Source organism: Neovison vison, chromosome 2 (assembly GCF_020171115.1).
Source record: "Neovison vison isolate M4711 chromosome 2, ASM_NN_V1, whole genome shotgun sequence".
Taxonomy (NCBI): Eukaryota; Metazoa; Chordata; class Mammalia; order Carnivora; family Mustelidae; genus Neogale; species Neogale vison.
In genome coordinates, this window is record NC_058092.1 from 34,710,827 (window position 1) to 34,724,218 (window position 13,392).

At 49.1% G+C, this 13,392-nt stretch overlaps 1 protein-coding gene across 6 annotated transcripts in view; it reads right to left on the reverse strand.

Moving 5' to 3' along the window:
* ERI3 (ERI1 exoribonuclease family member 3) overlaps positions 1 to 13,392 on the reverse strand; it is a 126,290-nt gene that overhangs the window by 81,776 nt on the left and 31,122 nt on the right. For all 6 annotated transcript variants that reach the window (XM_044238070.1, XM_044238066.1, XM_044238067.1 and 3 more), the window contains 3 exons: positions 11,707 to 11,823; positions 5,324 to 5,383; positions 1,011 to 1,102 (listed from right to left, as the gene is read on the reverse strand). In XM_044238070.1, coding sequence (XP_044094005.1) covers positions 1,011 to 1,102; positions 5,324 to 5,383; positions 11,707 to 11,781 — 227 coding nt within the window. In that variant the 5' untranslated portion in view covers positions 11,782 to 11,823. The remainder of the gene's footprint in view (positions 1 to 1,010; positions 1,103 to 5,323; positions 5,384 to 11,706; positions 11,824 to 13,392) is intronic.

Sequence of the window (13,392 nt, forward strand, 5' to 3'; positions counted from 1 at the left end):
TGCGTAATTTGGTAGGAAATGTCACTCCAGAGCCACTATTCCTCACCCCACACCAACACCCCAAGTATGCGCACAAGTGTGCACGCACACACACACACACACACACACACAAACACACACACTCCCAGAATGCCTGCAGCTGCCTTTGGTCACAAAGAACACAGAGGTATCGATTCTATCAATCCTCAGCAAACAGTGCCCCCACCACCTCCACCCCGCTTTAGCTCCCTTGGGGCTGTCTGAAGCCAGGTATCCATGAGGACAGACAAGAGGCACAAGTGTCAACCCAGCAACGGAACTAGTTCTGCCTTCCATGACCAGGGCAAGACCCGGAGACAGAGGAGAAAAAGTAGTGCAGACAAAGGAGGGACGAGGAGGCTGGGGAACTGGGTAGCTCCCTAGAAGCAGCCCTCTCTCATCCCACCAATGGGCCTGCAGTTGAATCATCAGGGCCTTGTACCCCAGATAAAAGGGTGGCATAGCAGAATGGTTAAGAGATAGGACCCTGGAGCCAGATTGCCTGGGTTTGAATCCTGGCTCTGTGTGTTCTTGGGCAAGTTACTTAACCTCTCTGTGCCTTAATTCCCTTATCTATAAAACAGGAATAAAAGTACCAAGGTTTATTAAACAAATGACTATTTCTAAAGCATTTGGTAGGGGAAATACATTACATTTGGTAAGGGAAAAAAAAGGATCTTCTTTTAATTCCTTCCTTCCAGGGCAGTAACATGCAGCCCCACAACTAGAAGGGCTGTCCTGAGCAGTGGGACCTGGCAAAGGCAGGAAGGTCCAGACAACTGCAGTCCCAGTAGGGTCCTTGATTGGTCTACTCCCAGCTCCAGAGTCAGAAGGCGGGGTTCCCAGCCCTCTTCGCACCATGGCAGCCCCAAAGATCCAGGGACTCGCTGAGCCAGCTGCCCTGTAGGCTTGGACGTGTTGGCCTGTGAAAGGCATGACCTGGTCCCATAGTTTCCAAGCCCTGCCAGTAAAGCAGTCCTTCTCATACTCACATGACTTTCAAGTCCCAGTCTCCACAGGTGACAAAAATTGACTTGACGTTTGGATCTAAGAGGCCTTCTTTCGCCATCCACTCATCGACCCTCTGAAAAGTACACAACAAGAACAGATGAGATTTTCCTTTTTTTTTCTTCCCAAGTCTGTGAAGAGCCACACCAAAGAAATGCAGATAAACTGCTTGTAATCAGAGCAGAAGAAAAATGTAATCTTATCTGGCCATGGCTCTGCTCTGGGCTCTCAGCCTTGGCTCAGGGCTGTGGGGGCAGCGGGAGGGTGATCCCTGCAGGGAAGATCCACAAACCTGAATGAGTGGAGGAAGGGAGTCCCTCCACTGCCCTGATGCCTGGCAACCTAACCCCAGACGGGATAAGGACATATCCCAATAAGTTGGTCCTCAAAAGCAAAGCCTAGCAAGGCACAGGATGCCCTGGGCCATGAGGACAGGCGGGAAGGAGGCCCCAGGCAGGGACTCCAATCCACAGGTTCATTCATTCACCTGTTCATTTCACCCTCCCACCAAAGGCTTATTAGCCAAATTTATGAATTTCCCAAGTGAGGATGAAGTTAATATTCACTGTGAGTTTAGCAGAAAAAGCTCCCTTGCTGGGCTGGAACTCCACCTTGATCCCTGGGGTGGCACTGCCCACTTCGGTCTCTTGAAAGCTCATAAACTGGCCCCACATTTTACGTTTCTCCTCTCCTGGTTGAGGATTCAAATTCAGATTCAGGAGAATCTTTTCAAAGCTGAGCTCAATGCCTAGACAGGGATTAAAAACTGCTCCTAAACACACTTTAAGTATTTCTTTCCCTTCATCCCTTTAATCCGTTTCAGCATTTGCACTCACATGGGAAGTACAGATACTAAAATCAGTATATACTGAGATAATTATCATAAAGCGCTCCTGAAGCATTGCCTATTTTTCAGAAGATCCAGGCATGGGGTGGGAGTACAGCAGATGACCACCGTGCCACTCACACAGAAGGATTCGTTTTTAAAGGCTACATTGCAAAGTCGCTACAAATGCAGGATTGAAAGTCAGACACATCTGGGTGCTAACCTTGGCTCTTCCATATCCTGGCTGTGTCACTGATGGGAAGTCATTTAAAAGTCATTTAACCTCTGTGAACTTCAGCTTCCTTCATCTATAAAACGAGGTAGCATGACTAACCTTACGGGGTTGTTTTGAGAATTAAATGTAATAATGTATTAAGTGCCTACCACAAAACAGACAGTAGGCTGAGAAGGCGAGAAAGGCAAATCATCTGAATACAATAAAATAGATCCAGCCACGGAGAAGCGACCAGAATGCTATAGGACCAAGAGGAGGAGGTGACCAGCTCTACCTTTGACAGAGAAAGGAGTCAGAAAGGAAGGCTTCACAAAGATGCCACTCCCAACTAGGGGACCTGGTGGCTGGGTTTGCATGATGGGGTGGAGCAGAGCAAAGGAAAGCACAGGCGCAATCATTTTGTATCTGAGAAGCAGTTGTGTGCTCGGTATCTGCTTCCCCCAACAGACTAGAAGCACCGTGAAGCAGGGACTTTCATTCATCTTATTCACTGTGTAAATCCTTAACCCAGCAGGGTCCTCTCAACAGATTCCTGCTGATTCACTAAAACATGAGTAGGGAATAGTGTGACCAAAGTCCAGTGTGTAGAAAGGAAGGACAGGATATGACACTGGGGGATACATGGGCCAGACTGTGAAGACTCCAGTGGGTAATGGAGAGCCCACTGAAATCATGAAGGAAGTTAACTCTTAGCAGGTGTAGGCTGGCTCCCTGGGACATCTCAGAGATACTGGAGGCCTGGTCCACGCCAAAGCAGTCTTTGAGTAGGGCCAAAGGTCCTAGATCATTCTCTGGCTAGAGTGGTCCTACCTCTCAGGGGGTCAGGGCTGCTCCTTGAGCCAGATTGTGCAGACCCTTCTCACAGTCTGCACACCAAAGAATTCCCCTCAGCCAAAGAGTCTCCCAAGCAAGCTAAATTCTGGAACTTCCACTGCTGAATGGCTTGTTTCCCCAGCCTCCATGGCCCACTTGCACAGAGGACATGTACACATTCACACTCATGTATCCTTTCCCAAGACTTTATGTAAGAAAGGAAGTAAGGCAATCCTAGGGCTGCCTGTGTCATCCAACCTTGCTCTAGGTCACTGGCCTTATATCCCCAAGGTAAGTGCCCTATCTGCTGGTGGGGCTCCCAATGCCCCAACTCCTCCACAGTGGTCTTGGAAAAGATAGCAAGACAGGATTGTCAGGAGCCAGTGCCCAGCAGGACCTTCCCCATGAGAAGCACTTACTATTCCATGGGGTTATTCCCTGGAAGCTTAGGACCCAGCCCATTCACTGGTGCAACAGATATTTAGTGAGAACCTTTTAGGGTGAGCTGTCCAGGGAAGTGATACTATATTTGGAATAAAGTCTGTCTTTTTCCTTCCCTTCTCTGCTTAAATGGACGAAGAGTTAGAGGAATTACCAAGACAATCCCCAATCAGCTGTGGCCACCCTCCCAGCTACTGAAGGTCTAGCATGAGTCCTACCTGAACCAAACTAGTCAGACAAACATCTAGCTGACCACTAGCTCAGGGCCTTGGTTAGGACAAGCTATAGCTATTTGACCAACTCAGGCCTAATGAGACAAAGCAGAGACCATTCTGGTCTCCTGGCCAGAGACTCCCTTTTCAGGCTGATGCCAGGTGTCTTCCCTTTTCACCCACAAAGTATGCTGAAGTAGCAGAAAGTAGCCTCATGGATAAAACTCAGAATCCCCCCTAGCATTCTGCTCCAGGCTGGCCTGAGATTAGCAGGAGGAAGCCTCCTGAAGACCATTAGCTCCCTCAACCAGCACCACTGAGGGAAAAAAAATCCCATAACCTCAATAGCTCTGGTTCGATGCTGGACTACAGCAGGCGTCTTCCTTCTAGGATCCTGGCCGGAGACGTTCCAGGAAATAACTGTGTGGCCTCCCTCAGGGGCTAGGCCCTGGCTGGGACACAGGAAAGGATAGGTTGGTCCCCTCTTTCTCCATGAGTCTGGTCTTATAGGGAGCATCAATGCTGAGGTGCCCCCTCAATCATAGGAGCAAATCTCCCCTCAAAAAAAGAGGGTCAGTGGGGCTGTGAGACACCTCACAGTTCATCTTCTCTTCTCCCAACCTACTGCAGGTACCCTAACACTGACCCAACCCAGAGCTTGACTGATCAGAGAACCCAGGCTTGTATACTCCCAGGGACAGGGAGCATACCGGCCACCCGGCCTCCATCCTGAGGAATCCCAGGAAATTCAGTCTGTATCTCTCTCTCCCATGGGACAGGGCCTCTAGATCTTCCCTCCCCAGGCTACCCCCCAGCTTCCTCTAGGCTGACTACTTCCAATGTAGACGTGCCCTGCTACCCACCCCCAACTCTGCTTCCTCCTGTGCTTCGATAGGGGCTGAGCTTTGGGTTTACTGGTCTTAAAGATAAAGCACCTAATAAGATCCATGGCTTTTTCTCTTCTCCCCTCCCCCTAGAGAGGAGGAAGGGGGGAAAGGGACCTTCTACCTCCCCCAGGCCAGAAGGGGTGGGAGAAAAGCTGAGGCCAAGCACAGCCCTTGCTTATTCCCTCAGGCTGGAGCACAAGCAGCAGCATCTTAACCTTTTCCAGCTCCCTGAGGAGAACATCCTAGAAGTGTGGTCTCTGCCAAGGGTTCTAAAGCCTTTAATTTGATTTCCCTCACATAGGCAATTGTTGTAATTATTCTGATTAGGAACCATTACCCAGTGCAGCCTCTGCACCCCTGACAGGCACAGTGCATCCAGCGGCAAGCTGCAGTGGGGCAGGCGGGCCCAGCCGCACCTCCTGGAGGAGCTGACAGCAAACAAAAGCCATCGACGGGGAGTTCTGGGTGAGTTAATGAAGTGCTCACATGCCACAAGAAGCCAACACTAAAGCTAAACAAAAACACCTTCAGTCTCCAGGGCCAGCCCTGTGGTGCCACGGCTCGGCTCCCCTCCTCCCCGATGCGCCCAGCGCCGGCTGCCCGTGCTGCCCAGCCCAGGGCCAGGGGCCAGGAGGGGGCGGGGACCCCGCGTGGAACTCAGGGCAGCACTCGGACATCTTGCCAGTAACCCTGACGGGAACAGCTGGAGATGACAGATCAATGGTTCAATACTCTCAACAGCATGTCACTGATGTGACAGCAAATGTTATTCTAATCAAGCCATAATCATAGTCAAATTACACGGCTACATTCTCAGGAGGGGAGGGAGAGAAAGGCAGCGGGAAAGGGTCAGAGGTCAGGAATTAAAGGTCACTCAACCTACCTCCAGCACTTGCTGCAGGCTCGGCTGACCATCCACCATGGCTTGAATAATCCCGGTGAGCTGAAAGAAAGAGAAATAGCCAATAGGTGAAACAGCAGGACACAGGGTCTCAAAGCCGGACTGGATCCTCTCCTTTCTCCTGCCATAAAAGACTGGCCTGCACTGCTTTTGGCTCAGAACCTGCCAGAGGCCTTGGGAATACAGTCCCAGGACATAAGGTGAACTTTCTCCACAACATCCTGCCCCAAGAGGGGGAAACACAACCACATGCTGACCACAGGGTATGTTTCATACCTATTTCAACTTTCACTTTGAAAAGAAAAAAAAAAAAAAAAAAAAAAAAAAGGAAAAAGATTTTATGTGTCTTGTATTCAATAAACTCCAATAAATCCCTACAAATTATAATCTAAAATACATTTACCTCCAAGCTTCACGGAAGTTCTTGTAGACCTTGAGGAATACTCACACAGGACAGCCACACCTGGGTTCAAGTCCACCCCTTCTCTGGGTCTCAATGTCCAGCATTTTCCCCTCTAACATCAGAGAAGAGCCAGGGGAACCCCACAGGCATCTACCCTTTACCCTGAACACCTGGGTCCTCGAAACCAACTAGGCAAGCAAGAAACAGACATCTTTAACTGACAGGGAAACACAGATGCAAAGGCCTAATAAAGGAACCTGGTCTAGAGAATTTCTGACTCACAGGTCTATGCTCCACCCACTTCAGACCTAGGTTCAAACAGGCTTGTTGCTTTGCTTTGTTTTGTTTTAAGGTGAAAATATCCTTAGAACACAGAGGAGGACAGACTGCCTCAGGGATCTGAGGCAGGAGGCCCCTATCCACAGACCTGGACCTTGCTGGAAATCACTATGCCCAATGTGCCCGGGGCTACTTCTACAGAGAGCTGCATCTCAGGCTTGCTGGGGAACTTCTTCTTCCTTTTTTTAAAGTGTTGGGGGGGGGATTAAACTCCAATTAAACTATAATTACATTTAATGAATATCAAATACCCAACTCACAGGAACCGCTGGCTCTAAGAAGGAAGGTTATTTTCTCATAGCGACTTACATGGAATGGTAATACACACCTTTTAGGGAAGAAATTTTCATTTTAAGAACGCTGAGTTCCTCTAGGTGGGTTTCTGTAGTTCATCAAGTCATTATTAGGTGGTATTTTAAGGAAGTGTAAGGACACAGCCACTCTATTTTATATTCCAGAAACTGTTTTTATATTAATCTGTATTTTAATTGGGTAACAGCTGCTGCCTACAGACTTCCCATGGTCTAAAAGGAAAATAAATTAGAAAGATTAACTACACTGTTGTTTCGCAAGGCTTTAACCCACAGCAGGCCCGCCCGGCTGGCCCCTCCACACCCTTTCCTTGCTTGGAAGACCGAAGAACTGCCCAGCAGAGGGAGGGCCTGAGCCAAAGAGAAGGCAAGTTGGTCCACTGAGGGCTAGGGGTGGGGCTGGGGGGGTGAGGGGTGAGGAAGACCTCTGGGTCAGCAGCTTTAATCTTCGAGGGCTAACACTCCTCCTTTCATTTAGTCAACAACTACATGGACAGCCTACAATGTACTGGGCCCCATTCCAGGAACTAGGGATCCAGCCATGAGGAAAAACTGAAATCCCTGCCCTCATGGAATCTGCACTCTTCTTGGCAGCCCCTTCTAGGCCCAGCCCTGCCAGCACCCAGAGCCTGCACACCTTCCAGAGCACACCCTGAGCTGGCAGCAGCCCTGTGTTTTGTCTCAGGCACACAGAGTCCAGAGTCCAGAGTGGGCTTGTTGCTGACTCTAGGTGCAATACCCAGGTGACTAACGAGCACCCACCACTGCTCTTCCTGGCCCCGCTTCTCTCCTGCTTCATTCTTCCTGGACCAATCCATACCCCCAAGCTTGGAGCTAAGTAAGGACTATCCTAGAAAACCTTTAGCCACTTGTGCTTCTTAGAAAGCTCTGGGGGGGGGGTGGTCTGTGTGAGACATTCCCATGTCTCATCTGAGTCTTCTGGGGCAAGGTTAGGTCTTTCTCTTGACTCCTTACACTCAGGGTCACTGAGATGAGCTGAGCACTGAAGGGTTTCCAGAAAGGCTCACTCACAGAAAAAACCACTGGCACCCTTGTCAAGAGACCTCCCTCCTTGGCGATGGGTCTTGGGTCAGCATCTATGTACTCCACAAGCACCTGTTCTTGGCCCCCGGAAAATCACTAATGTGGGGAGAGAAAGTCACTGCACTATAAAGGAAAACCAGGGCACTGCTCTGCACAACCTCTCACTACAGACTAGGCCCGCCTTTTCCACCCTGGTGGTAGGCGGTAGGGCAGGGTCCTGGGGCTTTCTCACACTCCTGTCCAGCGGTCAGCAAGCCTGGAATCATCAGCCTAGGAGAGGCCCAGCGAGCCCATCTCCCTCTCTCTCTCCATGCTTCCTAGACCACTCGCGGTTCAGCCAGACACAGCTTACAGCTGACCTCCTAAAGGGCTTGAACTCAACCTCCAGAGACACATGGGCTTGCACTATTGGTTCAGCTAGAGGCACCCTTCCAGGGGAAGCCCTCACTCCCCTGTATGAATCCTTCCAAGGACAGACTACATCTTACTGGCTCGACCAAGGCACTAGTTGAAGAAGAGTGTGAAATTAAGAAATCAGTCCCTGTATCTGATACAACCTAAGACATCTCTAAGACTTACAACAGAAGCCATGAAAGCTAGTTTAATAAATTTAATAAATACTGGAAAGTTCTACCTTAGGCATAACTTAAGTCCTTCATGCTGCAGTTTGAACCCAATCCCACTTGGGTTAATATATATTCGTAAAAAGCTTTTACATCCTCACAATGAAAGGTACTAGAGCAAAGCCAAGTATTATTAAGCTGAGAACCAGGGCTCACAGGCTAAACAGAGCTCAAAGACCTTAACCACTTAAAGCTGGAGAGGTGAGAGGAAGAATTAATGTGTGCTCTATGGCTCCTTTCACCAAGGGATTACAGATTAACTCCCGCTTCTCCAGACTCGGAAACCACAAGGCGAGGGGCTTTTGACCCTGACTGATAACATGACTGGTTACTGAGATCCCCTACCCTCACAAGGGCTTTGTCCGGGAATGAGCTGGCTTCATCACAAACACTAGCCACTACAGGAAGCAGCCCAGGACACTCAATGCCAATAGCATGTCAGCATCCAGCGCTTTCTCCTTTCACAGTTTATCTCCAACACAATCGTATTCTGACACCAAGACAGTTTGTTGATTACATAAGCACTTGTCTCTGGTGTACAATCTGATAATCAGACCCACTCTTTCTCCTCAGACAAAGAGACCAATAAATCTCACCCTTTATAAGTACAGGTGCAAGACAAAGCCCTTTACTGGCATTTAGCAAAATTGGTATTTTTTTCTAGGTTTTATTTTTTTTTCCAAGACAATGACAACAACAACAAAAAAGGCTACACATGGTCAGGGACTATGGCAGCAGCCCAGCTGCTAGAAGCAGAGATCTGACAGGTTGGAGCAGATTCTAGATGTGGGAGAGAAAGGGCTTGGGAAGGAATGAAACTTATCCCATCCTGTCTCTGTTAGAAACAAGTCAGACTATGAACTGGAATGAAGAAAGGATGTGAAGAAGGCTACTAACATGCCCATTACAGAGAGCAGTAAAAGTGTCTGTATGTGGGTCACAGACCCACTCAAGGCAGCATCCCTCTTCTTGGCTGCCCAACACTGAGCCTGTCTCTCCCTGCACGAGCATGTGCTCATATGTGTACTTATGTGTCATGATGTGTGTGCACACACATACACACACAGGTCAGGGTTCTTAAGAACTTCTTGTGCACAAGAGGGAATCCTACTGGAGGAGATGCTTAGGCACAATCCTTACTGAAGAAAGATCCTCTCTGACCGTGATGATCTCTCTCTCTGCCCCAAAGGCAGCCCACTGCCACACAGGACAAGGTCGCACAATGACGGCCTACACCCTGTGCCCATGCCTCTCTCCACATTCCAACTCCATTTGGAATGGAAATAGGGCAATATTTAGATGATCTGAGGTTTTCCAAAGAAGACTTCACTTGCTCGAAAAGACCGAGTGAGCAGGACAGTTACTTAGGGGCAGGGGCAGGGCAGCGGGCAGCAAGGTGTGGTTGAATACTCTTTTGACAATATTCACTCATTTAAGGAACACGTGTCAAGTGCTTACTTGGCACTAGGCTCCAATGATGGGCCAGAGATAGATCAGACCTAGGTTCTTCCCTCAAGGAATGCACGGTCTAGTGGGGAGACACATAAGTAAATACAGTATAATGCCTCTGCTCAGGTCTTTGGGTGGTGGCACCAGCCATGGGCTCAGGGAAGGCTCCCCAGAGAAGGTGACCCTGAGCAAAGTCCTAGAGGAAAAGTGTTGGGGGTGGGGAGGGGGAGAACAAGAGTGGGAGCAGCGTAAAGGCAAGAGCATCACGTGCACAGGGAGACGGTGAGGGGGCGACCTTAGGTGAGCAAAGTGCGGGGCATTAAGCAGGAAGATGTGAGGCTGGACAAAAGGCCAGGACCAGGTCAAGGAGAGTTGGAGACTCCAGAAGCCTGAGGCGAAATCGCACCCTTGGTGCCACAGCTCACTCACATCTTCACTTTCAGATAAGGCTTCAGGACAAGGGTCCCAACCTCACCATGCCTCCTGCCCTCCAAATTATGTGTGTGTGTCCTGGGGTGAAACTTTCCAGAAAAAAGAAGAATAGCTCTCATCATAGTCTCACAATCCCTCCTCCCCATACCCCCCAAAAGCAGGAGCAGCAGCCCTGATCTCAAAAAGATCCCTTTTCCCAATACTCTCAGATACCCACTCCTGCCCAGGGCTGAGCTCCAAAAGCACTGTTCCATGCCAAAACAAGAGTAACCTTTCCCAAATTTGGGCCTGCCCAGCTGTGCCAGGTAGCCTAGCTGCAGCTGGAACACCCATGGGGAGTCTGCACACAGACAGAAGGAAGAGAAGGACAAGAGGATACTGCATTTTCAGGCCAGTGGCTTGCTTAAGGAAAATTTTCCCTTTCCACAAGGAAGGGGATCTTCACCATTAAAATGGTGACTTTTTTCCCCCAAAAGGGGCAAAAAGAACAGATTAGCGCCCCCTGGTGGTACAGGTAATTTCCAGGGGACAAGGGGGGAAAAAAAACCACCACGATTCCAGAGGGAGCAAGAATCATCATTAGTGGGAACAACAAAGGGGGTGAGAGACTACACACCTTGGGAGATGGATGCCTGCACCAAAAGGCTTATCTGGGTTGAGCGTGAAACACTGGCATCAAGCCCAGTAGCGACCCCCCGAAACTTTGTATCTGGGCTGAGTCAATCTCAGAGTCCATAGGGCCCTCCAACCAGTGGCAGGCAGCCCCTTTCCCAGCATTCCCCACACCAAAACAATGGTTTTAGGATCACTCAAGAACTTTTTTCCTCATGTTTCACTTATATGCAGAAAGTAGATCTCTAAACAAAGGCACACTATCTTGAATATATCCCAGACCCAAATTCTTTAAAAAAAGATTCCAGAAACACTCATGTTTTCCCATTACATCTGCTGCCACACATACATGGCCCATGATTCCACTAAAGCCCGTGGCTACCACAGAGTGCAAAACATGACATGTCACAGGGGAAACCAGTCACAGAAGATCCTCAGAGTAAGAACTCTGCAAAGGCACCTGTTCTCCGCTATTAGCTCTTTTAAGCCTCTAGCAAGCAACAAGATCTCAAGTTAGCCCAGTTTCACAATCTGCAGAACGGGGCCAATACTAACCTGCTGGCAAAGTGGCTGAGTCCAACACCAGCAGAGCATAAGGGTAAGGCCATTTCAGCCTCATATACCACTTAGACCACCCTTCTCTTTCCTCAACGATAGGGTTGTGCTTCCCACAACCTCAAGCAGGGCCACTTTGCTCTAGAACAGAAAAATATCACCAGAAGCTAAGAGAGCCTTAACATAACCTCTCCTTCCAAGAAGCTGAAATCTTTACTTCTTGTCAAGAGGCCCCAAGGGAAATGGAACTGAAGAGAAACTGAACCCCGGAAGCACCACGCTCGAGTGGGGCAGCACTCCAAGTGCTGGTCACCAGGAGGGGTAGGGACAATAAGGACAATAAGGGAGGGAAAAGGCTGGGGAAGCTGGAGGGAAAAGGCTGGGGACAGATTGTGCCACTTCTTGGGTCCCCAGTGACCACAGCAGTGCAAGTGGAGTGGCAGACTTTGTAAAATGCCAGCTGCTTGGCTGGGTCCCATGCTTACCTGCCTTAACCAGCAGTAAGACCCAAGCTGCCCCTAAGCAGCAGGGACAGTGTACCAGTGACCCAAAACTCCTGTCCCAGCAGCCCGGGCTGCCCCACTCCAGGGCCCTTACCTCTGTACAGAAGGGAGTAAGCTGTGGATGGACTACGGGCTGGACATACATGTGAAAGGTAGACTCAATCTCCATGGTCCGACCATTTAGCTTCAGGATGGGGAACTCGATGATTTCCTGGAATGGCAAAGGCACAGAAAAAGAAGAATACACTTTTTTAACCAACCATTTCAAGGAACTCAAGAATGAGGGACTGTCTTGGACTCCTGAACTCCTGACAGAACAGACCCAAGACTGAAATGGCACCAGCTCAGTTTCCATCCTAACCTTCCCACTATCACTACCCTCACAGGTGGCAGGGACTAGACACACACCCGACTCCCACTGCCTCTGGAAAGAGGAAAGAAGACAGTACTACAAGCTGCCCCAGTTTCCCCAACTGGTTCTCTGCCAGAGGCCTATTTACCGGAGCCCACAAAAGTAGCCCCACTGCTTCCACTTGCCCAGGCCTCTGCCCTGGATGGGCCTGGAACTCCAGTCACCTAGACAACCAGCCATAAGACCAATCAGAGCCTTCTGCATTTGAAGTTTAAGCAGAACCGATGAGTTTCTTCATTCGTTTTTCAAAAAAAAAAAAAAAAAAGATAAATAATAAATAAAGCCAAAGGGGATACTAAAGAGAAGCAGAAAACTGAGTAAGAGTAATAGGAGCTAGTGCTTCCCACCTTTCTTTCAGGCAGTACACCCTCCCCCAGCATGCTCCCCCCAATCACTTAGCCAGCCCTTCCCAGTCCACTGGAACGTAATGGAAGAGAAGGAGGAGGAGTGACAATTTGTTTGGTGTCTCTAAGATTAATTTGTCTCCGTTATTTAATAGAGATGCACAGCACCAAGGTCCTGGTGTGCAAACAGGCTTGCAGAATGCTGGCTGTGCAGCACGCCTCCCACATCGCTCCTGGGAAGGGAGGAATGCACCAGAGGGGGGAGAGGGCAGGAGAGCACACACGCACCAGAGAGAAAAGGGAAAGCGAAGAGAGAGAATAAAAAAAATTATTGCTTTTTAATATTCAAAAACAGTTTGCAAAATTTAATCAAAGCAGAGGAAAAGCTAACATTTTTACCACTTTGACATTTTTATTAGCGCTTTCATAAATTTTTAAAACATGAATGGAATTAGTTTACAACACAAAAAAACTGCCCTGAAAACATCTGGAAGAGACAAATAGGAAATAATAAAAAAAATAAATAAAAGCAAAATCCTCCGAGTAAAATTAGCATGTGGAAAAGGCCTCCACTGCAGAGAGCGAAGGGGGGCTTTGCCCACTCCGTGCCCCCAGTAGTCAGCTCCAGCGTAATCCCTACCCCAGGTTCCCAGTCCTGGAGGGGAGCTTTCTAGTATCACTAAAATCAAGGCAAACTGGTTCTCTCCAGGGACAGCCTGGAGGAGCAGCACGGAAGCTGTTGACACCTGACTGTGTGCAGGACGTGGACGAGTGGGAAGATGGGAGAAATGGCCAATCTCCTTGATGTCGCAGGGCAGCCAGGCAGCCTCTCCCTCAAACGCACCTGTGATATCGGGCTTGTTTTTAAAGCATCTATTTTTACCCAATACCTTAAAGCTGGTCTGAAGACCCAATCAAGGCAGTGAGATTTCATGACAGAAAAACCCAGAGGTTCTATTTGCCTGGCCTCCCCAGCTGATCCCCCCAAATGGGGAAGCTGACAGGAGCCCCCTGAGATAGGAAG